We start from the raw sequence: 26,363 nt of genomic DNA, 5'->3' as shown, positions 1-26,363 counted from the left end.
AAAAAAAAAAAAAAAAAAAAAAAAAACCTGCAAAGAAAAGTAACTGTCTAACACCATAATGTACTCATTCACAAACACACACACACACACACATACACACACACATAGTGAAAGAAAACCTGGTCTCACCTGCCCTTGAGATTAAGGCGTTCAGGCAGGTTGTTGAGCTGGTCAGGTAGCCGGCGTCGTTTGATGAAGTTCTCTGACTCGACCGTCACCTCGCACAGTGAGAAGTTCCTGCCAACACAGCCCTCCTGCAGTCAGACCCCTCATCTTCACACTGCCCTTACACTTCAACACCACAACTTTCTTTTCATTAATATATTTACTTATCTATTCTGTTTAATTATTTTATTTCAGTTTATGTTAATGTTTTACACAAATGAAATGTGTTGGGTTTGTGCGATGGTCAAGCATCTGTAGCTTTTTTTTTTCTTCTTCTTTTTCCAAGCAGATGTGATGTAGATTATATGGATCGGTCCACATGCTCTGACACTTTCTTAAACCTGAAACTGAACTTGAAAGTGAAAGAACTTTCTTCACTGTCACCTGACAAAGACAAGTGCCAACAGTCCTACGCTAACACACGGCACAGCTTTCATCACTGCTGATATTGTCTTCATTTTGCCATCGTCATTCAAAATTGTGGCAGAACTGGTTTGATGTTGGACTTGTGATCTACTGTTCACCAGTGGCTGGGGCTTGGGGCCCCATTTCAGCATGGTGTTGTGCCCTTAAGAAAGGCACTTCACTGCAGTTTTCCTCACTCTACCCAAAGTCAATGGGTACCTGATTTTGGCTGGGGAAGGCTAAAATGGTGGAAGGAGAGGATTGGGCTCCGCCTCCCCATGTCATTAGGAATTCACTGTCCCCATGGCCATAAAAGGCTACAGGACATTTAACAAATTATAATCAGAATCTGTCTGTGATCAAATGCTCTGATCAACATGCTGTCTTAGTCTGTTGATTGTCAGTGTCATTGCAGAATGCTGAGAGGTATTGATTATTTAAAGAAAAGGGGGAAAAAAAAGAAGGGATAAAATAACAGGAGTGAGAAAGAAAAGAAAGAAAGAAATGAGAAGATACAGGAAGGAAGAAAAATATCTAAAGGTGAATATAAAAGAATAAAAAAATAAAAAAAACACTTCCACAAATGCTATCCCAAAGACTATTTTACTGTATTTCAGGCATGCAATCACAATCAGTCAGGCTGCTATATATACTTCTCTCTTTTAATCACAATGCTGTTTGTGAAAGGAGTTCCCAAACCCACAATTCATACAGCACATCACTTACCCGCTGCATTCTGTGACACCAAATTCCTGTAATGCCAGCATCACAACTTCTTTGGCTGTCGTTTCCTGGAAATCCCAAAACAACGGGTAACACTGATAGTGATTATGTTGAGGATAATGGCATGCGAATGGTAATGGCCATTAACTCATGTCCACACTGTACTAAACTCTGACAATTGTACCGAGACAACTCATTAACTCATTTCAGCATGATTAAACCTATGCCTAACACTCAATTCTTTCACAACTTACTTTAAGTGCCCTGTAAATTCATAGGAAAAAAATCAAGGAAGTATTCATTTACTGTAAACATAACCCAAGCAAGGCAGCATTCATTTCTTGTGATCATTGTCCAAGTAATTATCATTATCACCAATGATAACTGTTAAGACCCAGAACAATCCACATGAAAGTAATAACCACCATCATCACAACTATGATCATTGTTAAGACCCAGAACAATCCACATGAAAGTAATAACCACCATCATCACAACTATGATGAAGCTCACAGACAGGTACTGACCTTGTGAATGAGGAGGAACTTGAAGGACTGGTCTGCACGGAAGATCTTGATGACGTGCTCTGGGAACTCTGCCTTGTCTTCTATGCCCAGGGTGAGAGTGGAGAGGTCAGGGTTGCTGGCACTCAGGTGGTTGGAGGGCCCCGTGATGGAGGAGGAGGAGGAGGATGTGGAGGACTTGCGTGATGGCTTTATGTTCAGGCTCTCATCAGAATGGTTGATGCTGTTCCTGGGCAGTGGGAAATGCAATGACACATAAACAGTCTGTACAGTGTAAGATATGCTAAATTTTGTTTTTTGAAAAGAGCATTTCTATATCCCAACCTCCCTACAAAGCACACTTCTTGACATTATGCGATTTACTGATTCTTTTTTTTTTCTTTTTTCTTTTTTTAAGTGAACTTTTCTATATCCAAACCTCATGCAAAACAGAATTTTTGATGAGATATACTGATTTTTCTATCTTAAGTGAACTATTCTATATCACAACTTCCCTGCAAAGTGCAATTCCTAAAGCAGTCTAAGATTCTGTCTCCGCTGTTTGTTAAAGAAGAGAGAGCCTGCCCTAACTGCCCTGGTTCAAACAGCTTGACAATACTGCATTTTGATTCCAAGCAAGGCAGTCTGCAAAGTTCTGATATTGTACTTAGGGAAACAGCGAAGAAAACCAGGGAAGCTGCAGGGAAATGTACTATGATTCAATACAACCATCTTCAGTGATCTGTTTTAAAAAGTTGTTTCTTTTAAAGTTTTTTCTCCCTCTAAAAAAAAAGGGGACTTCTTATCTTACTGTAATTTCTTAGTCATACTGACTCCTGGCAAGTAGGATCTTTTTCACCTGTTTGCGTTTGTGTGTTATATTCCAAACTGAATACCTGCAGTGTCTGCTTTTAGACTTGCCTTTCTGACATTCAGATCAACACATTCCTCCAAAACAGAGAATGGCTGTCTAAATAAAGGGTATAACAGTGTTCTTTTACTGGTAATATTTTTTAAGGTTAAGATAGCAAGACCAATTATCACAAAAAAGAGAACAGTTTACAAGGATGGTCTCTCTCCATATCCAATCCTTCAGCCATTCTCCAAACCCACTGTGTGTGTGTGTGTGTGTGTGTGTGTGTGTGTGCTGAAATGAATGAATGAATGTGTATATGTCTAAATCACCTTGTAGCGGATAGACAAGGAACCAGTGTCAAGAGAGAATGTCTCACCCTGCCACCAGCAAAGGCATATTCCCTAGGTCTCTATGTGAAGTTAGCAAGAACATCAATGACGAAAGACAACAGTCTGCACAAAAATGGTAAAGGTGGTCAGAATGTTTATCTCTTCCAGGGCCTCCAAGTCAGGACAGCAAGCACGATGACAACAGGCAAAAAACAAAAACATAGCCTCACCCAGCAAGGGCAGTCAGAATGTCTTTTCCAGGACCTCCAAGTTAAGACAGCAAGAACAGAAGACAAAAAACCCAGCAAAGACGGTCAGGATGTTTATCTTTTCCAGGCCTCAAAGTTAAGACAGCAAGCACAATGTATGACAACAGAAGACAAAAAACATGGCCTCACCCAGCAAAGGCGGGCAGGATGTTCATCTTCTCCAGGCCTCAAAGTTAAGACAGCAAGCACAATGTATGACAACAGAGGACAAAAAACATGGCCTCACCCAGCAAAGGCGGGCAGGATGTTCATCTTCTCCAGGGCTTTCTTGATTCGTGGCTTGGCGGCCAGGCTGAAGAGGCCCTTGCGGTCAGACTTCTTCTCCTCCGTCTTGGTGGTGGTGATGTAGGACAGCGTGGTGTCCAGGTCCGGCACTGACAGCCGGTACCGCGCCATCTGGGTCATCGTGTTCTCCTCACGCTTCACCTTCCGACCCGGCGCTTTCTCTGCTGACTTCAGCATCTCTTTGAAATCTGTCAGAGAGGGGGGATAAGGATATACACTGGCATTTTGAAATCTGTCAGAGAGGGTGGTAAGGGGATGGGATGGGGAGGACGTGCACAGTCCTTTAGCCTTCTATTTTGGTTGGTTTGGTTTGGTGGTTTTTTGTGTTTAATTTTAGTCTGGACTGAGGTGGGGGTGTTTTTGTTTATTTTGTTTGTTTGTGGTATGTATTAATGTTCAGGAAAAAAGCGAAGAGAGAGCAAGTGAGTCTGTGTGTATGCATGTGTGTGTAAATGTGTGTGTGTGCACATGTGTATGTACTACTTAAAGATTCAAGGAAAATCAAGGTCATCTGATGTGAACAACAGCAAAAATGAAAAAGGTTTCACCTTGCAAGTTGGATTTGACTGATAACGACAGATGTGTTGTTCCTCGCAGTATCTCCAGTGCTTTGCTACAGAACATCTCTGTGAACTTGTGACCATTGACCTCCAGAATCTGCATACAACATCACATTATCTCTCAAAAACAGCAACAACAACAAAGAACCAATCACCCCTACTGACAAGACTAAAAAGACTTCATTCTACTATATCACTCACTTAACTAACAAGACATAACAGCTGATCAGACTGTTCTATGTAAAGACTATCAAACTACTGTCTTCATTTCGTAAGGTCAATATTATACACTGTGACATGACAGGATGGATGGCGGAGTGTTCTGATTTGCCTTCAACCTCTTAAACAGTTGTCTGATCCTGCGTGAAACTCTTTGACAAAAAACAGATTGCCTCACAAGACACTGGTACATATGTAAAAACTCTTCACAACTTAACTTCATTCATTCATCCAGCTGCACTGCACAGGGAGTCGCTGTGCCGAAAAGCTTCTAGAGATGGGATGTTCTGCATTTTCTGATGTTCTGGATTGTCAAAGTTACCATCACACCCGTAATACATGTCTTTCGTGGTCTTACTAAAATTAAATGGTCCTCTAAAACAGACTTGTTTCCTCACCTTGCTCAAAAACATTCTCTTTTCTTACCCCCACCCCCAGCAAAAGAAAGAGAGGTGTGATGCTGCCAACCCCTGCACACATCCCTACCTGGTCCCCTCGCTTGAGCCCCTCCTCCGCTGCCTTGGAATCCTTGGCGACCTTGGTGATGAAGATGCCCTGCCCTCGCTCCTGCCCGCCCAGGATGGAGAAGGGCAGCACTTCGTCCCGCGAGGCCCGGGTCAAGGTCACCGTCCTGGTGCGCGCCTTGGCGGCACAGGCCATGTTCAGCAGGCTCATCTGGCCCACCATGCGCTGAAACCACAACACAGCGGCCTGTAGCAGCCAGCCCTTTACAATACAACTCAATGGTTACAGCTGAAACCACAACACTGGGGGCCTGTAGCAGCCAGCCCTTTACAACACAACAACTCAATGGTTACAGCTGAAACCACAACACAGCAGCCTGTAGCAGCCAGCCCTTTACAACACAACAACAACTCAATGGTTACAGCTGAAACCACAACACTGGGGGCCTGTAGCAGCCAGCCTTATACAACACAACAACAACTCAATGGTTACAGCTGAAACCACAACACAGCAGCCTGTAGCAGCCAGCCCTTTACAATACAACTCAATGGTTACAGCTGAAACCACAACACAGCAGCCTGTAGCAGCCAGCCCTTTACAATACAACTCAATGGTTACAGCTGAAAACACAACACTGGGGGCCTGTAGCAGCCAGCCCTTTACAACACAACTCAATGGTTACAGCTGAAACCACAACACTGGGGGCCTGTAGCAGCCAGCCCTTTACAACACAACTCAATGGTTACAGCTGAAACCACAACACTGGGGGCCTGTAGCAGCCAGCCCTTTACAACACAACAACTCAATGGTTACAGCTGAAAACATAACACAGCGGCCTGTAGCAGCCAGCCCTTTACAACACAACTCAATGGTTACAGCTGGAACCACAACACTGGGGGTCTGTAGCAGCCAGCCCTTTACAACACAACTCAATGGTTACAGCTGGAACCACAACACAGCAGCCTGTAGCAGCCAGCCCTTTACAACACAACAACAACTCAATGGTTACAGCTGAAACCACAACACTGGGGGCCTGTAGCAGCCAGCCCTTTACAATACAACTCAATGGTTACAGCTGAAAACATAACACAGCGGCCTGTAGCAGCCAGCCCTTTACAACACAACAACTCAATGGTTACAGCTGAAAACATAACACAGCGGCCTGTAGCAGCCAGCCCTTTACAACACAACAACTCAATGGTTACAGCTGAAACCACAACACAGCGGCCTGTAGCAGCCAGCCCTTTACAACACAACTCAATGGTTACAGCTGAAACCACAACACAGCGGCCTGTAGCAGCCAGCCCTTTACAATACAACTCAATGGTTACAGCTGAAACCACAACACAGCGGCCTGTAGCAGCCAGCCCTTTACAACACAACAACAACTCAATGGTTACAGCTGAAACCACAACACTGGGGGCCTGTTGCAGCCAGCCCTTTACAACACAACAACTCAATGGTTACAGCTGAAACCACAACACTGGGGGCCTGTAGCAGCCAGCCCTTTACAATACAACTCAATGGTTACAGCTGAAACCACAACACTGGGGGCCTGTAGCAGCCAGCCCTTTACAACACAACAACAACTCAATGGTTACAGCTGAAACCACAACACTGGGGGCCTGTTGCAGCTAGCCCTTTAAAGCACAACAAGTGAATAGATAAAGCTGAATAACTAAGTAAATGATGGCTGTATTAGGGTCCACATTGTATCTTTGCTCCCGAACTGATGGATGGGAGGATGAAGGGGGGAAGGGGTAGATATATGACTGGTTCATATCAAGGCCTTGGTTCCTAATTAAGTATGACTGCGAGCTTCATGTAATTTTTATATAATTCATTGGAGGAAAAGGGGGGAGAGAGAGAGAGAGAGAGGAAGAGAGAGAGAGATTCAAATCTTAATACATACACACACATACATGTGCACACACGCACATGCACACACTCTTAACAAATAAAAGTCAAATGAAAACAGTTTATCAATATCAGAAAATGAAGTCACACACTGTGCTACAAATCGGTCAGTTTCAACAGGCACAAACAGCTTGGCTGGCCCAGGTGTTGCAACCCATTCAGCTACATTTCATTATCAATGAAATTGTTATCAGGGCAAATCAACACAGTTGTAGTCAAGTAATATTGTGCAAGTTTGACCAGAAAAAGTTTTTCAATATCTTCAAGCCGAGAAAGCAGAAATTCTCAGTTGCTGTTCATCCAACAAAACAGATCTCTCTGTTCCTATGGCAAGATCATCCATTGCCTATCAAGTATTTTTCTTTTCTCCACTGGAAGACCTCACAAGGATCTGACCAAAAAAACTAGCCGGTTGTAAGCTCACAGAGTGAACAGCGTTTGAGCAGGTTCACTGAGAGGCCAGACCTGTGCAGATTCCAGTATCTTCAGTAAACATGTGTTCCAGTCCAACACTGCAGTATGAACTCTGTGACCCACTGACTCTCCACCATGCCTCTGTCCTTCCCTCTCCTCTCTCCTCCCTGCTGTCTCTCTACTCCTTTGTCCTGACCCACATTCCCCCTCCTCTCTTTGTTCTTGCTCTTTATCACACATGCTGTATCTTCTTCTTCTTCCTCAACTCTGTGAAGAGTCAGTGGGGCACTGCATGGAAACTGTTCACCAGATTCCTCCACGTGTGTTGGATGTGTTTCAAAAGCCTGGTGTATGACATAAAATAATGTATACCATGCTGGATAGTCCACTGCAAAGGAGATAATGCACTCAACCTCTCCCCTCTTCCCCTTCTGGTTCTACCTCATTCATGCCACTCACCTCAATGTTAGGAACGTTAAAAAGAGAAATGGACTTGGAAGCATGAGGCTTTTGTTTTGTTTAATGCCTTTGCTGGCAATTGTGTACTAATGCAAGCAATACAGTAGGCACCAACACCAAGTGAAATAGCACTGTTTGTTAATCCAAGCATTTATTGGAGAAAAAAAGGGTGTAACTACACATCTTAAACTGCAATCTTTCCTTTGCTTTGTTCTTTGAAAATAACCACACATAAATTTAACCAAGCATGCACACTTATCAAAACATCTTCAGTAAAGTTCCATTAAAATGTGCTGGCAGCTAGCTGTTGTTGTCATCATCTTACCATTACTGATGTTTCCATTCAAATGCAACACATTTCTTAAAGCCAGCTTACTACTTTCTGATAATACCTTTAAACAAAACACAGCTGATAACAAATATGCACATGATTAATCAAATAAAAGTTGCTAATATTCTCATTGTGCTGAGTACAATGTGCAGTTAGGAAGAAAAAAAGTAAGCAGCTTACTGAATAAATCAATTGGTGACAATGAAAAACAGAATTCGATCTTCTTTATTTTGCAAGCAGTCTAGCATCCCTGGAAGGGAAATCATAGCTGACCATACACAAACCACACAAATGGGATCAAACAGGATACTCTGTTACAGCAGAAGAATCAAACAGGGGTTGAAGGTGATTACAGCTTTTGTGTCAACAAAAACTGAATACCTGTGGAGATACACACCAAAACCCAAATAAACAGATAAAAACAAATGAAACGTTATTCTGATTATTTACTGAGCAAAACAGGATGGGAAAAATATAGGTTGAAGGATCATAATGACAATAACCTGGCATTGTTTGATACATAAATCATACATTTACACCTGTGCAGACGCGCACACACACACATACAATTGGATTTAAGGCAAAAAAAAACAAAAAAAAACAATCCTAAAGCCCTATTAGAAGATGAGGGTAAAGAAGATGAGAAAGGGTGTCAGTATGTTCCACACAAGGTGAATAAAGGTTTTAAGAGAAGAGTAACGCAAATACTACCTGGACGTTGACTAATATTGCAATACTGGCCTTACATATTTTCATTCACTGATGCACTGGCTTGACCAATGGTACAATAATGGACTGATCCATTTGACTTCACTGGCAGAACAAAAATAGGGGTTGAACTAGCAACTGTTTAATACTTACATTCTATATGTCCAGTGAATTACTGGTTGCTGTGATTCATATCAAAACTAAACTGGAGCTTAAAAACAGTCTCATGGCCTGACTAAGCGGGTTGGATTATGCAGCTGGTCAGGCACCTGCTTAGCAGATGTGGTGTGGCGTATATGGATTTGTCTGAATGTAGTGACACCTCCTTGAGAAACTGAACTAACTGAACTAACTAATTAAAAACAGTATTCCAATGGTACACTTTCCATTAAGATTCTTTTTTTAAGTAGAATAGCAAATATATATACATGAATTATGTAATAAACTCTGAAGAAATACAAGAAGAACAAATGGCAGAGAAAAAAGAACCAACAAGAAGAAAGCAAACCATGAAGGTTCTGTCTACGAAAGTTTTTAGAAAATTTTAAAAAAGTGTATGAGTGTGTGCGCGCGCACATGTGCTCGTGCGTGTGTGTATCCATGTCTGTGTGCATGTGTGTGGGCATGTGAGTGTGTGTGAGACATATTCTTACTGCAAAGGTGAAGTTATGCTGTTTATGAATGTACTGTTTGCTTTTCCTATTGCTGTAAATGTGATGTTATGCTGCTTAGAATGCATTGTTTATTCTATATATTCATCTATTTATCACAATTTTCACTTTTGGATGATAAACTGTTTCTGTCACACTGCTGTCACTGCCTTTTGCTTGACTTCATTCCAGTTGAATGCTGTTACATTTCTGTGAAATCAAACATTTTCAAGGTGATCCATAATTTCAGAGCAGACAGAATAAGCACAAGGTTATTATCCGCTATGTGAGTATTGTCATTTGTCTACTAAGCAGTGTCAGATGCTATTTGACAAACAAAATGCTGATCTCTACTTCTACTTCAGTATATTGTACTTTTTTAATACACACAGCACCATACCAAAGAGAAAGAATGGCTCAGAGATGTTACATTCTTTACAGTTCAGTCAACAATTCAGATCAATGTAAGCAATCATCTTCTTAAAATAGCCATTAAAAAAAGAGACCTGTTAAGTGTTGACCCCCCCCAAAAAAAAAGAAAAAAAAAAAGCCTTTGTCCCAGATACAACTGATATACCACTGGCGGCGGTTAGTTGACAAGCAGCAGAGAATGAAGCCTATGTCTGTCTTACCTCGAAGTCTGTCTCTGACTACAAACAGAAGAGAAAGACCAGTGCTGAGCCATGTGTCAGAGGTCAGTGACAGGACATGCATGGTGCAACCCCCACGCTCTCTCCCTTCTCCCTGTCCTCACACACACCTCTCTTTCTCTCACACTCATTTCTCTCATTCTCACCTCACACTCCTACTTCTCACTAAGTTTTCCTGACACATTCACTCACTGACATGCAAAAAATTAATTCTTGTAAAAACAAAGCACAATTCGGCAAACCCCAACTTGACATGTACAGTTAATAAGAAGCATGAAATTAGAAAGCAACAAAACGTGTGGTCATTAGTGAACATTATCAAACTGGTGAACATATGACGGGCGCAGTAGCCGAATGGTTAAAGCGTTGGACTTTCAATCTGGTGGTCCTGAATCACGGTGACAGCGTCTGGTGGGTAAAGGGTGGAGATTTTTACAATCTCCCAGGTCAACATATGTGCAGACCTGCTAGTGCCTGAACCCCCTTCGTGTGTATATGCAAGCAGAAAATCAAATACGCACGTTAAAGATCCTGTAATCCATGTCAGCGTTTGGTGGGTTATGGAAACAAGAACATACCCAGCATACACCCCCCCGAAAGCAGAGTATGGCTGCCTACATGGTGGGGTAAAAACGGTCATACACGTAAAAGCCCACTCGCGTATATACGAGTGCATGTGGGAGTTGCAGCCCACGAACGCAGAAGAAGAAGAAGGTGAACATATACTGTCAATGCACTTAGTCAAACGTCAGCTTCAAATCATGCTAACTGCCTACTTAACATGATGCACCACGCTTAACAAACCACAATGAACATGTGTAAAAAAATTAGGTAAACGCAAACAATACATGCAGGTAGACATAGAAACCTGATGCATTATTTCCATCATCACATGACAACAGAATGAAATCATAAAACACCTATCACCATGCCTCACAGAAAACACTAAAACTCCAGCATGCCAGGTGGTTTCCCTTTGTTTGAATTGAAATTTTTGTCTGTACATATGTTGTTCTACAAACCACAAGAGAATAACCCCCAGCAAATATTCACAATTCAAAATACTACAGTAAGTGGTGTGAAGGTAGAGCCTACCTCTCTCTCCAGCAGACACTCAAAGTGCTCCAGGAATTCACACAGGGCTGGGTTGGTTTCAAAATCATTGAAGTGGTTGTTGACCCAGAATAACACCACTCGCGTCACCTGGGAGTACAGGCAGGCATGTAATATCACAGGGAAGCAAAATGTCACAAGGATACACAGATTCATGTGTCATGAAAGAAACGTAATAAACACAATACCATAACTGTGGAATGGTGCTATTTATAAAATATACAACTATCATTACAACAAACGCTCTCTCTCTCTCTCTCTCTGACATGCAAACACCCCTACACAGACATGGGAATATGCATTCTCACACATGTGCATGCATGCATGCATGCACGCACAAACACACGCATGTGCATGCATGCACGCATGCACACACACACGCACACACACACACACACTCACACCCACCCACCAACTCACACACACCCACACCCACACCCCTACACACACACACACACACAGACTGACCTTGGGCCTGAGGGTGGGGTTGTTGAACCAGGTGAGCAGCCTGTCCGCCAGCAGGGAGGGGTTGGGCAGGAAGCTCCTGAAGGCCAGCAGGAAGTCCTCCACATAGGTGGGGTCCAGCGTGGAGTGGTCCTCCACCAGGTGCTGCATCAGACGCTCTGCTGTGCCCTGAACCACCAAGGTGACACAATGATTCACATGCTTATCTGCCAACACAGTGTCCTTGAGGGTCTGGCTGTGAATCCCATCCTTGCCCTTTCTCTCAAGTTTGACTGGAAAATCAAACTGAGCGCCTAGTCTTTCAGAAGAGATGATAAACCCGAGGTCCTGTGTGCAGCACGCACTTGGTGCACTGAAAAAGAACCCACGGCAACGAGAGTGTTGTCCTCTGGCAAAATCATGTAAAAAGAAATCCACTCTGATAAGTACACAAATATATAAGCATGCACTCAAGGCCTGACAAGTGCATTGGGTTATGCTGCTGTCAGGCATCTGCCTAGCAGATGTGGTGTTGTGTATATGGATTTGTCAGAACACAGTAATGCCTCCTTGAGAAACGAAAACTGAAACTGAAATGCTTCACATGTTCATCTGCCACCAATACAGCGTCTCTGAGGGTCGGGCTTCGAGTCCCAGTCCCACCCTTTCTCCCAAGTTTGACTGGAAAACTGAGATGAGTATCTAGTCCTTCAGGTGAGATGATAAATCGAGGTCCCCATGTGCAGCACACACGGTGCACTGAAAAAGAAGTCATGGCAACATAAGTGCATCCTTTGGCAAAATTCTGTAATCCACTCTGATAGACTGTACACAGATGTACATGCTTGTGCTCAAGGCCTTACTAAGAGCATGTGGTTATGCTGCTGGTCAGGCATCTATCTGCCTATAAGATAAATCTGTTGTGAAAAACAAAACAGTAATACAACACAATACAATACAATACTTATCAATGAAGCCATGTATGTAACAGTGTACTGAGCAAATGCAGATGCAATCCCGAAAAAAAAAAACATTCCTGTGGAAGTTACAGGACACACTGAAGCAGAAATGTAAACGTAAATGCCATCCGCAATCCATATATTTAGTTTCAATGTGCCAGGGAGCAATTTTTGTTTGTTTGCAGATGCTCAAAGATGAGATGTCCTTGACAACTTATCACTTCCAGTGAGATTTTCAACATACCACTAGAGTTGAAATTAAGTTGGGGAGATACTGAAAACCTAAAAGAGTTGGTCAGATACACTCACTGTCTGTATGACAAAGACACTTGTGATCCAGGTCAGGACGTTTGAGCAGCATTGTTAGAGACAAATCCCTGACATGAATGGCATGTGACTGTCTACTACCATTTGAAACCTCACCCCAGGCTAGAAGCCAGAGTTACACTCAAAAACAAACACCGGTATTGATAATAAGCTACTGGCAGGGATTAGGGGATGTTTTGTAATGATATAGTGTTCTGAGTGTTATACTGTGTGTGAAGTTTTATGTGCATGCACATACATGAACTGCAGTTAGCGCTTGATGCCTGTAATGGGGTTATGTATGGAAACTGTCATTTTAGTGCTTGGATGCATGTTTTACACATTGATTTTTACATTCTACAGCACAGCTGAGCATATTCTACATGGAAAGGTGCTATATAAATCAACTTATCATTATCAATATATATTATCACTATCATTATTATCATTAAACATCACCGTTACTACTACTGACACTCCAACAGATGTGTGGTCCAAAGAAGCCAATGACCTGGCCACCTGTGGCCCTCACCTGCACAAGGTGACAGGCGACATACACCCCCACACACACTGCCCTCATGTGGCTTATCACCATGCACCAACACACCACAGCCCATCCCGTTCCAGCCCTCCCCTTCATTACCGGGGATCCAAGACAGATGGATCAATCAGACACCTTCATCACCTTGAGCTATGCAAATGCTTCTCGGCCAGATGGCCTGCTACACAGTCTCCTGCTCCTAAAGCCTGAAGGTACTGGTGTATGTGTGTACATACATATATTTTCTTTTTCTTTCTTTCTTCTTTTTAAAAATTCATGATTCTATTTTTTGTATGCTTCATCCACGTCAACTTCTTTATGGAAAACAAAGATATCTGGGCTTTTATTATTTTCACTCTGTCTCTCAAAAAAATGTTCATGTGTTCATATATATACACACACACACACACACACACACATATATATATATACCTATCTATATCTAGAGATATATATATATATACACACACACACACACACACACATATATATATATATATATATATATATATCTCTCTCTATATATATATATATATATATATATATATATATGCATGAATCAAGTAGCAAGAGCCAAATCACCTGCATCTAGAATCTCATGAAACAATTTAGACAAATCAATGAATCAAAATAATCTTGTATCACACAAGATGTGACATCAATAATACAGCCAAATTTGTTTCCCTCAAACTGTAGAAATTCTGAGTGTTAAGCTTAAAGACTTTCCCCCCTGCAAACAGATGTCACCATTTCAGATGAACATTTTGCCATTGAGACTGCACCAACATATAATGTATAGGTGTGAAAGGACAAATTCCTACTGGCACATGCGTATGTATATACATGCAAGCACCCCCACCCACCCTCCCACACATACTGACCCAAACTGCCCAGCGAGCACAAAGAGCACTGACCCTGATGACAATGTGGCCTATCCTGTTGCCGCCATCAAACTCCCTGTGCTCTGTCACCATCACCACCTGACCTTGCTCCTCATGCTTACGTGTGTTCTCCTCTTCCTGAAAAATGTATTACATCCATCAGCTGACCACACCGTCTGACTGATCAGTGTTCAAAACTACATGCACCATGCAAAAAATTTGAAAAATGTCTTGGGTATCATACACCAACTAAACACACACCATAAGTTAAGCATCCTCAGTTTTGGTGTGTGTGGGGGGGTGTGGGGGGGGTACACAGTCATCACAGAAATGGGCAAAACACTCATAAACCCTAGTGTGGTGTCTTCTCCCAGACAGACTTGCTATTCATTCTAAAATCATGATAATTATGAAGGTGATAGTAATATGACCCATAATGTACATTTTTAGAGAAAACCAAGTCTTTAAAATTATCATAATTCAAACAGACTTCTGCAAACATGTACAAACCATTCCTCCCACCCCCCGCCCCCCAAGACCTGCACACACATGCAACAATAATTCAGATACATTTACACATGAACATACACACAAACATGTACTAATTCAGATACATTTACTCACAAACATAAAACAACCATGCAAACACACACACACACACACACACACACAGACAACGAAGAAAGACAGAAGCAACACCACCACTCCCCTCCCTATCCCTCACCTGATGCAGAATGCGATAGTAATCTTGCTGTGCGATGCACACAAACTGGCAGTCATCCGTCAAGGTCACCATCTTGCCTTTGTGGTACATCTTCTGCATGGTCGGTGTGATGCCAAACCTGTACACATCCATTTACGTTTCTGTGTATTTGTCCTTTTGTCAGTCTGTTTACTTGCATTCAAACAACTGGAAATATAATAGCTACCACTGAGTCTTAAATTTGAAGTAAAGGAAAAAGTATGCTTGCATGTGCCAAGAATGAATCCAAGTGGATGAGCATTTATGTTCAAGCAAATCTGTCACATGTCTGAGCATACGCGTGGTCTGAAAGAGTCACCCATGCTGTCCTGAAGTTTGTTTTTCACATTTCTTTTAAAACAGAGCAAGAAAATGTAATTTTACCCTGAAAATGAAGCATCACTGCCTAGATGGCATGGGGTAAAAAGGTTCTCACACGTAAAAGCCCACTCATGTATATGAATGAACGATGATTTGCAGCCGATGAACAAAAAAAGAAAAAGAAAGAAGAAAATGCTACCAATACCAAAGTATGCTTACTAAGTTAGAGATAATCTTCAGAAATAAACCTTTTAGTCTGTTGGGTTCAGAGAAATACTTTTATGCTGAACAGCGAACTGGCTCCTCAAAGCTTCTAAATAATCCGGTTAACCCTTTTAGCTTCACTATGCCCACAGCCAACTGTTGACAGGTTTTGCTGTTACTAAAAGAACTGCAGCCAGCAGTGCCTGCCAGCCATGTGGATGGTAGTTTGTCATCCTGCACTAACCTTGTGGCTGTGGCATCAGTGGATAGACACTTCATGGGGAAACCCCTAGACAGACAATCAAAAGCTTACATGGCCTCCTTGATGGACATTTGTCAATGAAGTTAGTAAAGGCTTTTTGATTCACATGTGCTGAGTGAAAATGGCGACCATGTTCGTAAGGATGAAACAGACTTTTATGAAGAAACATCAAATGTCAGATTATAATTTGTAGTTTTAAAGTCAAAGGAAAATGTTTGAACTAATTCAAACATCAACATGTGAAAAGATAGATGATGAAAATATGGAATGTGAGACTAGAATAACAACTCTGAAAATGGCCAGGAGGTATGGAAGGAATAACTTCCCACACTGGGACAAGTTGTGCACTGAAATGACAAATGACAGCTCTGGATTTTTTTATTTTTTTTTTTTTACTTAATACTGCATATCTCTGCATAATAACAACAACAAAAATTGCCCACCCCACCCCTTTCACTGTGTGATACTGTGTAAAAGAAGAAGTGCTTGGTGACATCTGGTGACACATTCTGGATGTCACCAACAAATGGATTTGGTGAAAAGCACTTTACACTGGCTAGCGACACCTCCAGTAATTGTATGCCTCACATACTGCTTACTTATTCTATATTTTCTAAGTCCATGCATGAATTTGATTTGCTAATATGTCTTGGCTGACACACAAGCAGGACATCTGGTGATATTCATGGTGACAGTGACATGACACAAGGTGGTCAGACACACACAATCATATGGAATTCCAAGATCATAGTGATGAAAAGCACTTGCCAAATTCCATTGTGTTCATAGATGTTCATACAACAAATGTATTCACAGCATTTTAATGATTAAAGTAATGCGGGGGGTAGGGGGGTGGGGTGTCAAAAAAAAAAAGAAAGCAAAAAGAATTCAAAATATTGTGAAAGTTCAACTTCCAAGAACATGGCAACAAGAGGGTGAATGTAGACAACAGTTTGTTGCACGCACATCAAAATACCTACTTATCACTCTGAAGTCTGCAAGCCCTGACCCCTTGCTTACCCATCACCCATCTGCAGATGCTCTCGGGTGCCATCCAGATGGGAGACTTCCACCCATCCGTTGAGGATGACGGACCACGAGTCCAGCTCTTCCCCGTCCTTCATCACCGTGGTTCCTTCATGCGGCACCACAGCAAACACCATGACGTGGCACAGCGCCTTGCGGGTCATGTGGCTCAGGCTGGCAAATGCCTGCACACAGTGGGGGGCATTTCTTGGGCTCCCTCTCTGACTTGATGGGGGTTGGGGGGTTGTGTCAAAGGTACAGGGCAAGTCTTGATGGGGGTGGGGGGTTTGTGTCAAAGGTACAGGGCAAGTCTTGATGGGGGTGGGGGGTTTGTGTCAAAGGTACAGGGCAAGTCTTGATGGGGGTGGGGGGTTTGTGTCAAAGGTACAGGGCAAGTCTTGATGGGGGGGGGGGGGGGGGTGCGGGGGTTGTGTCAAAGGTACAGGGCAAGTCTTGATGGGGGTTGGGGGGGGGGGGTTGTGTCAAAGGTACAGGGAAAGTCTTGATGGGGGTGGGGGAGGGGGGGGTTGTGTCAAAGGTACGGGGCAAGTCTTGATGGGTGGGGTGGGGGGTGGGGTGCGGGGGTTGTGTCAAAGGTACAGGGCAAGTCTTGATGGGGGTGGGGGGTATGTGTCAAAGGTACAGGGCAAGTCTTGATGGGTGGGGGGGCGGGGTGCGGGGGTTGTGTCAAAGGTACAGGGAAAAACCTGATGGAGTTGGGGTGTTGTGTCAAAGGTACAGGGAAAGTCTTGATGAATTTACTGACAGGATGCCTGCTACAAGTTTGATGACACTTTTGGACTCACAAATGACACTGTTCAATGCCAAGTCTCTCGACACTGGTCCTGATGAGAAGATGTTTGGTCAGGGTCGCTTCGTCATCTTGAAAATCAGATATTCTACAGCCAGTAACCCCATATCAAATCTGGTCAATTAACTGGCTTACATGGGCTTTCTGTTTACAAACAGATTATTCACATTCACATTGTTCACATTTAACCTTGAACCTCAATCAACGTCACATAAGGAACTTGTCAATCACGTTAAGAAATGTTGTTGTAACACTCACCCTGAAGTGCTGCATGAAGTCCATGAGAATCTCAATATCGTCGTCTGTTCGTTCAGAAGCATCCTTTTCCAGACAGTCTCTCACAGTATCTCGAATGCCAGACTGCAAAAAGATGGTGTTGCCAAATAAAATTGACAGTACTGAAAACACATTGTTCAACAATTACAGCAGAATTATCAACAACTGGATATGATTCAAAACCACTGTCTTCTTTTTCAGTGGAAATGAGTTAAAACAAACTCTCTGCTATACAGGAAATCCAATATTTGACACTAGCTTGGCTTACAAACAGCCCTCTGACAGTCTCTTTAAGACTCATAAAATAATACTCAGGAGGAAAAAAAAAAAAAAGCAAAACTTTTCTTCACTTTAGTCAAATACACAAAAAAAATTGCCTTCAGCGTCTGCTGTACTAATCAGTTCTCACAACAATCAATTCCAACTTTTTTTCATTGGAGTTCTGTCTGGAAAAAAAAGAAGAAGAAAAGAACAGCAAGATTTACATATTTTTTTCCATTTTAGCTTGTTCATTCCTCAAACAAAGCAGACTCAAAAGACCCTGCTATGGAGTTGATAGCAAACAAGAATAAGCACAACATACTGATGAAGATTACTGACTTTTTTTTTTATCAAACAGATAAAACAAAACAAAAATTTCTCTGTACTTATTCAAGCGACCTGAGAGACCATTATTGCCAGTGGTTACAAACACAAGAAACAAATAACTCAAGTATTTCTTGACTGTAAGCTTTGCCTTTTACCAGGAATCACACAGGACTCAGTGCAGTTTGACACGTAACAGACTGCTGGTTTATACATAATCACAGTGGGTGGATTCATGTAAACATGAAGACTTAAAAAACAGCCTTCACCCCACTACAAACAAAAGAGAGAGAGAGAGAGAATGGGGGAGGGGGTGAACTTGCACCATCACATACATGCATATTCTACTGAAAATAAAGTTAAGTGCCATTCTCTTCTTTTTCCCCAGTAGCATGGGCTTCTATATGCGGGTCAAGTTGAGCTGATGTGGTCACATTTCAGGCCAGACAATGACTCATGGTTTCAACAGTGGTCCTGTTTTCTGGTCTGTCATGAGTTACAGTTTATGGGGAAATATGTTTCCATAGTCAACCAGTGCACCACACGTATCAGGACAATCTTTGTGGATGACGCAGTAACTGTTGTATCCTGAACCTTAAACACAGTGCACACATGAACTTCTCCCCCTTTCTCTCTTTTGACTGGGAATCAGTATTTCTTTACTAGTATGTCATCCTGGGAACCAGTGATGATATTATTCTTTTACCACATACCTAAGCACAAAGGTTGCTTCAAGATTTTGCCACACTCAGAGAGGAAGGTGGTAGGGCGTATGGGAGGATGTTGTGGATTGGGGTGAAGGGGGTGATTCCTTGAAAGACTAAATTCTGTAAGAATTAATTTTGCCTGAAACTCTCACAGACTGAGAACCTTTACACAACAAAACTCACCCACTTCGACTGAGAGTACATATCTATGGTACTGACTACATTTTTGTTTATCCACAGTTTGGCACTTCTTTCAAAAATAAAATGACATAATATTCTGGTGACCTTTCTTTATTTTGTTTCAGGTGCTGTCATCATCGTTTGGTACATGAAACACACACACACACACACACACACACACACACACAGAGCTCACCTCGGTGCTCTCGGCATAGCCCTCCTCCTCGTCGGAGTCTACCACACTCTCCATGAGGCCAGTGAGGTCGGCCTCCGGGTTGTTGGGGTCGTCCATGGAGGAGTGCATCATGTCGGAGCCGGAGTAGGCGCTGGAGGAGTCGCTGGCACGGGAGTTGCGCTTCAGGTGCTGCTCACCACGCGCGAAGGGCTCCTGCAGCACGCTCAGGCCACCCACCGCTCGCACACCCACCCCGCCATCAGACCTCTGCTGGATACATGGCCAGGGCATGGGGTTAACAACCACTCAGTGACTCATCAGAGGGTGGTGTGACAGGATTGGTCAGGCACTGGACTTCAGGGCCGGGTTGCATGAAATGACCTTCACAGCCCTAAGTTTGCTTAGACTGAGTTAAGACTGTTCCTAAGCACACATTGAATTTACCGTGGAGTTAGGAACGTTCTTAACAATAAGTAAACTTAGGGCTGCTAAGTTTGTTCATGCAACCCACCCCACGTCCAGTGTTCACCAGTGATCAGGGTTCAAGCCCCTGATTAGGCATGGTGTTGTGTCCTTGGGAAAGGCACTTTACTCAGATCTTCCTCAATCTACGCAGGTGTGTGAATGGGTACCTGACTTTGGGGAAGATTAAAATGGCGGAAGGAGAGGAATGGGCCCCGCCTTTTAATGCCAAGCCTCAGACAGTAGATATGAATTCACTGCCCTAATGGCCATTAAAGACTTCGGACCTTTAACTTTTATATTACCTAATCTCATCAGTGCAGCTGAACTACAGTTTCTGTGGACCAGCCCTACAACAGTTGAGCACACTGTCAAAGCCATACTTCATACATAAAATACACACAACCTCATCAAAAACATGCTCAATCCCCTTTGAAAACACCGTCAAACAATGTGGTTAAAGCCAACAAGCAAAAAGCAATGAGTGAGAAAACAACTGAGGAGAGAAAGTGAAACCGAATGTGTTCGCTGTGGTACAGAAATATCCACACTGCGTAGATGGGAAGCAACTGGTTGCTACAAACAGAGAAATCAGTTCTTGGGGTACAAAGTGATGAAAGGAAATTCTAGGGGACTAGAATCTCTTGACCATTCAGCCCCAGTTCATCACAATGGTGGTGCCCTCATGAATTTCCAGCTGTCTCACAACAAGGAGGGAAAAGGTCAAATGTACTGACAGAAAATAGCCTGGTTTGGAAAAAAACAACACTAAAAAAAACGACCTATGTCAGATAAAAGAGTGAAGAGAAGATTCCATCATCCAAGTCAGAATTTATTGGGTTACAGAAATATAAGCACACTCAGCATGCCAAAATCAAAGGGTGGCCCAAATGGCTGGGTAAACAAAATGGTCACTGTTTAAAGAGAATACAGTGTAAGTTACAGTCCCTCTTCATTATTTCACACACACAGACACACACACAGAGACACACACACACAAACACACCTAATTTTCCCCAAAGACAGAGCACTATTAATATTCATAGCAGCAAAAAAAAAAAAAAGAAAAAAAAAGAAGAAGTCACTAAGAAAGCTGTTTGAATGGTTCCTGATCATTCTTATTTCTTTTCTGACACTAAAAACAACCTCAGTCTGTGGATGGTAACTTTACTGTGTGAACCCAGACCACCCTGACAGGCCTGAACCCAGACTCACCTGTTCCAGGCCACTGTCTGAACTCATCCTGCACAAGCGGCCGTGAAGGTCATACTGAGGGTCGATATCTTGGCTGTGGGAGCGTTGGAGACTGGGCGATGAGTAGTTTCTGTGATTGGGGCTTCCTTCTGGGCGCTGTACATGAGGGCAGTCAATCTGCACATCAAATAGTACATCAATGTACACATTTCAACTTGTAATGACCAAACATGGCGCTGTATGTGAGGGCAGTCAATCTGCACATTAAACAGACATCAATTTACACATTTCAACTTGTAATGACCAAACATGGCGCTGTACATGGGGGCAGTCAATCTGCACATTAAACAGACATCAATGTACACATTTCAACTTGTAATGACCAAACATGGCGCTGTACATGAGGGCAGTCAATCTGCACATCAAATATACATCAATTTACACATTTCAACTTGTAATGACCAAACATGGCGCTGTACATGAGGGCAGTCAATCTGCACATCAAATATACATCAATTTACACATTTCAACTTGTAATGACCAAACATGGCGCTGTACATGAGGGCAGTCAATCTGCACATCAAATATACATCAATATACACATTTCAACTTGTAATGACCAAACATGGCGCTGTACATGAGGGCAGTCAATCTGCACATTGAACATACATCAATTTACACATTTCAACTTGTAATGACCAAACATGGCGCTGTACATGAGGGCAGTCAATCTGCACATTGAACATACATCAATTTACACATTTCAACTTGTAATGACCAAACATGGCGCTGTACATGAGGGCAGTCAATCTGCACATTGAACATACATCAATTTACACATTTCAACTTGTAATGACAAAACATGGCGCTGTACATAGGGCCAGTCAATCTGAATGTCAAATTTACATTAAAACACACACACACCACAACTTGTAATGACCAAACATGGGGCTGTACATAGGGCCAGTCAATCTGAATGTCAAATTTACATTCGCATACACACACCACAACTTGTAATGACCAAACATGGCGCTGTACATAGGGCCAGTCAATCTGAATGTCAAATTTACATTCACACACATACACACACACCACAACTTGTAATGACCAAACATGGCGCTGTACATAGGGCCAGTCAATCTGAATGTCAAATTTACATTCACACACATACACACACACCACAACTTGTAATGACCAAACATGGCGCTGTACATAGGGCCAGTCAATCTGAATGTCAAATTTACATTCACACACACACACCACAACTTGTAATGACCAAACATGGTGCTGTACATAGGGCCAGTCAATCTGAATGTCAAATTTACATTCACACACACACACCACAACTTGTAATGACCAAACATGGTGCTGTACATAGGGCCAGTCAATCTGACTGTCAAATTTACATTCACACACACACACCACAACTTGTAATGACCAAACATGGCGCTGTACATAGGGCCAGTCAATCTGAATGTCAAATTTACATTAACACACACACACACCACAACTTGTAATGACCAAACATGGCGCTGTACATAGGGCCAGTCAATCTGAATGTCAAATTTACATTCACACACATACACACACACCACAACTTGTAATGACCAAACATGGCGCTGTACATGAGGGCAGTCAATCTGAATGTCAAATTTACATTAACACACACACACACCACAACTTGTAATGACCAAACATGGCACTGTACATAGGGCCAGTCAATCTGAATGTCAAATTTACATTAACACACACACACACACCACAACTTGTAATGACCAAACATGGGGCTGTACATGAAAACAGTCAATCTGCACATCAAACAAGACATCAATCGTCCATGTACACATATCTCAATATGTAACGACCAAACACATTCAGCTCCTTTCCCCCCTTTTATATCATTACAAAAACAAAACACTGTGTGCCATACAAAACGACTACTGAATTTGCAACCACCACCATTGATTCATAGCCAAGCTCCTGCAGAGCCTGCGAGTGTAATTCTCACCAGATGAGATGATGGGGGGGAGGAGGGAGGGGGGTTTGGGGGGGCAGGGGAAGGGGTTGGGGGGGGGGGGGGGACACCCAGTGAGAATTACTGCAACAGATCATGCAGGACACTACTTCCTTTTTCTTGTTTTGGGGGGATGGGTGGTTGGGGGTGGTGGTGGTTGTTTTTGTCTTTTTGCACTATCAGGTGGCAAACTTCTTTTTCTAAGCTTTTTTTTTTTATTCTTTACTTTTTTCTTGACAGAAACAGTCACAATACCCACTCTTCTAAAATCATGATTTTCATCCACAGTAGTCTTCAAATGCTCAAACAGTTCAGTTGCTCCGACAAATATATTCTTTCTCGTAAAAGAAATTTATTTATTCACTAATTTAATGACATCCATTTATTTGTTTATCTCTCTTATTTTACTTCAATTTATTTCATTTTCCCTCCAGGCCTGACCAAGCATGATGGGTTATGCTGCTGGTCAGGCCCATCTGCTTAGCAGATGTGGTGTATTGTTTATGGATTTGTCCCAAAGCAATGACACTTCCTTGAGTAACTGAACTGATATAGTAAAAGTAGGTTAAAGAGGGTCATTACTCTGTTACCTTTTTAAAGGGTTTTTTTTTAATATTATTGTTGCTGTCTTCTGTAATTATTGTATTGTGGTTCGCTGTAAGTTCACATCCAAGAATTTTATATCTTTTATGCATAAATGTTGAATGATTGTGATTCTCGTGTATTGTTTATATGTTTTAGACAACAAATTAATTTCTCTTACTGAGATAATAAAGTATTCTGTACATTTCCTTTTTATTTGATTGCCGTTTTCTATTACTAAGGAGACATAAGTACAGTTCTTTCTGAAGAATTTGCAGGATCCGATACATCCACAACTGGTCCAAATGAAAACATCCAACTTCTACTGTGGAAGTGTGTGCACCAATGTCCCACCTGTGTGAGAAAGGCAGTCACAAGATCTGTAGCCTCTCTCTTTTCCATTCAAGGCCTATACCCTGAACACAAAGGCATTTCTCCCAATCCAAGGCACCCAGCCAAAACCTCACCTCACGAGTCTGAAAGCTGTACATGGCCTCAATGACACTGTCCATGTCCACGTCCGAGGACTTCCTCTCTCTCTTCCTGGACCTGGACCTGGACCTGGACCTGGAGCGACTGGTCCTGCGGCGGGGGGTGTGGGAGGTGTGGGGGGAGAGGGGAGGGACGGTCAGCTGCTGGGGCTGGGGGTCTCTGTACAGCTGGATGGTCCAGTCAATGAAGGGCAGGTCCTGGGACAGGGGGTCCTCCTTCTCCTTCACCTCCTCCTTCCTCTTGGACTTCTTCATCTCCGCCCTCATCATCTGGCTCAGCCTCTTCATCGACATGCTGACTGACTAGAATGGTGAATCTGATCTGATTGAAGATGGAAGGTTCTGGTACCAGACGCTGGATGGGGAAATCACATCCTACACAATGTGCACCGACACAGCTGTGCCACTGATTCCGAAGACAGTGGAATGATGATGTGTATGGATAGTACCCAATCCAAGAAGACTGGCAATCACTGATGTTGTTTTGTAAGTCACAACGAACACACTGCTGTCTCCTGAAAGAATCCACTCCACAGCTGTCAAGGAACAGTCCAAATCAGACCCAGCTGTTCCAGCAGTACACACAAGAGAAATAATCCAGTAAGCACTGAACAAACGATGAGCACTGGTGAGGACCACAAGGGCTGTCACCAAACCCCACACACAAAAATCGGTCACTTGCCCACTTCTTCAACAACCACACCACAATAATCCACAACAGACGTCCGTTTCATCCTCATGCCTGCCACATGAACCTTGGATCTTTCTCCACAATAAATGTGGGCAGATGAATGAATTCCACCACCACTAATATTAGAAACAGTTCCTGATTATACTGCACAGCTTTACGTGACGCTGGTAACGCTGCAGTGACTCCACCACAGCAACAGGAAAACGCACACTTGATGGCCAGCTAACATCCTCACCCCCACATTCTTAACACATCCTGGTGGCAAAGTCTGTGGGGGTGGCACTCTGCCTCTCTATGTCTTTGAGATTTCAGTCTTCAATAGACCGCGGTCAAGTGATCAGCTAAAGGCGATACAACTGTTCAAAGCCTAGCGTCAGCGCTGGTTGTGAGGGAGTCCACAATGGCTGAGCTGTCAGCGCAGTGTGTCATTTGGGGAAATGACTGGAGTGGTCCTTCACTGCCAGCACCATCACCACGTCTTACACAGATTGGGGGCTGACTGAAGCCACACTGTGCACTGTGGTGAGATTCCTGGCCTGATATACCCCCTGGCCTTAAGTGGGGCTGGCCACATCTCTGTGCTGCTCTGTCTGTCCTTCCACAACTCAAGCTCAAGGTCATCACCCTATTAGTTTTGGAGATCCTTTTTTCTTTTCTTTTTTTTTTAGTATACTTTTTTCCTTCTTCTTTTTTCTTTTTCTGATTTTGTAGTGTATCCCTCTCCATTTATATACATACAAATATATATACATGTGTGTGTGTGTGTGTGTGTGTGTGTGTGTGTGTGTGTGTGTGTTTCATGTATCTCTGCCATGTGTTTTACATTTATCAACAAACTCAATTTATCTATGGTTCCTCACTTTCTGGCCAACAAAACGGTCTTTGTTAACACCAAAAAATCTTAAGCTGGTTGTGTTTTACATTCTGACGTCCTCTTTTAGATTTCCCCGTGGAATTCTGTTTGGCTGTTGTTGTTTTTTTGGGGGAGGGGTTTGATTTTTCTCTCCATTTTTTTCACTTAAAAAAAATCATTTGTGAGCAACAGCAAAACAAAACATAACCCTGGAAAATGCATTGGATCACACACAAAAACAAGACTTAGCCCTTAGTGGAGTGATGGCCTAGAGGTAACACATCCGCCTACGAAGCAAGAGAATCTGAGCGCGCTGGTTCAAATCAAGGCTCAGCCGCCAATATTTTTTACCCCTCTACTAGGCCTTGAGTGGTGGTCTGGACACTAGTCATTCGGATGAGATGATAAACCGAGGTCCCGTGTGCAGCATGCATTTAGCACACATAAAAGAACCCACGGCAACAAAAGGGTTGTTCCTGGCAAAATTCTGTAGAAAAATCCACTTTGATAGGAAAAACAAATAAAACTGTACGCAGGAAAAAATACAAAAAAATGGGTGGCGCTGTAGTGTAGCGACGCGCTCTTCCTGGGGAGAGCAGCCCAAATTTCACACAGAGAAATCTGTTGTGATAAAA

General features: G+C 42.7%; 1 protein-coding gene across 1 annotated transcript in view; it reads right to left on the bottom strand.

Annotated features, from left to right (window-relative positions):
- Window positions 1–26,363, bottom strand: part of LOC143279766 (rap guanine nucleotide exchange factor 2-like) — a 104,154-nt gene that overhangs the window by 30,268 nt on the left and 47,523 nt on the right. The window contains exons 3-16 of the mRNA XM_076583904.1: window positions 21,119–21,274; window positions 19,463–19,708; window positions 17,777–17,878; window positions 16,702–16,892; window positions 14,877–14,994; window positions 14,186–14,290; window positions 11,490–11,654; window positions 11,004–11,111; window positions 4,801–5,004; window positions 4,084–4,192; window positions 3,477–3,723; window positions 1,821–2,046; window positions 1,297–1,361; window positions 130–237 (exon numbers count right to left, since the gene is read on the bottom strand). Coding sequence (XP_076440019.1) covers window positions 130–237; window positions 1,297–1,361; window positions 1,821–2,046; window positions 3,477–3,723; window positions 4,084–4,192; window positions 4,801–5,004; window positions 11,004–11,111; window positions 11,490–11,654; window positions 14,186–14,290; window positions 14,877–14,994; window positions 16,702–16,892; window positions 17,777–17,878; window positions 19,463–19,708; window positions 21,119–21,274 — 2,150 coding nt within the window. The remainder of the gene's footprint in view (window positions 1–129; window positions 238–1,296; window positions 1,362–1,820; window positions 2,047–3,476; window positions 3,724–4,083; window positions 4,193–4,800; window positions 5,005–11,003; window positions 11,112–11,489; window positions 11,655–14,185; window positions 14,291–14,876; window positions 14,995–16,701; window positions 16,893–17,776; window positions 17,879–19,462; window positions 19,709–21,118; window positions 21,275–26,363) is intronic.

This window comes from Babylonia areolata, chromosome 1 (genome assembly GCF_041734735.1).
Source record: "Babylonia areolata isolate BAREFJ2019XMU chromosome 1, ASM4173473v1, whole genome shotgun sequence".
NCBI classification, from domain to species: domain Eukaryota; kingdom Metazoa; phylum Mollusca; class Gastropoda; order Neogastropoda; family Buccinidae; genus Babylonia; species Babylonia areolata.
Note: the sequence above shows the minus strand (reverse complement) of the source record. Positions and strands in the feature narration are given on the sequence as shown.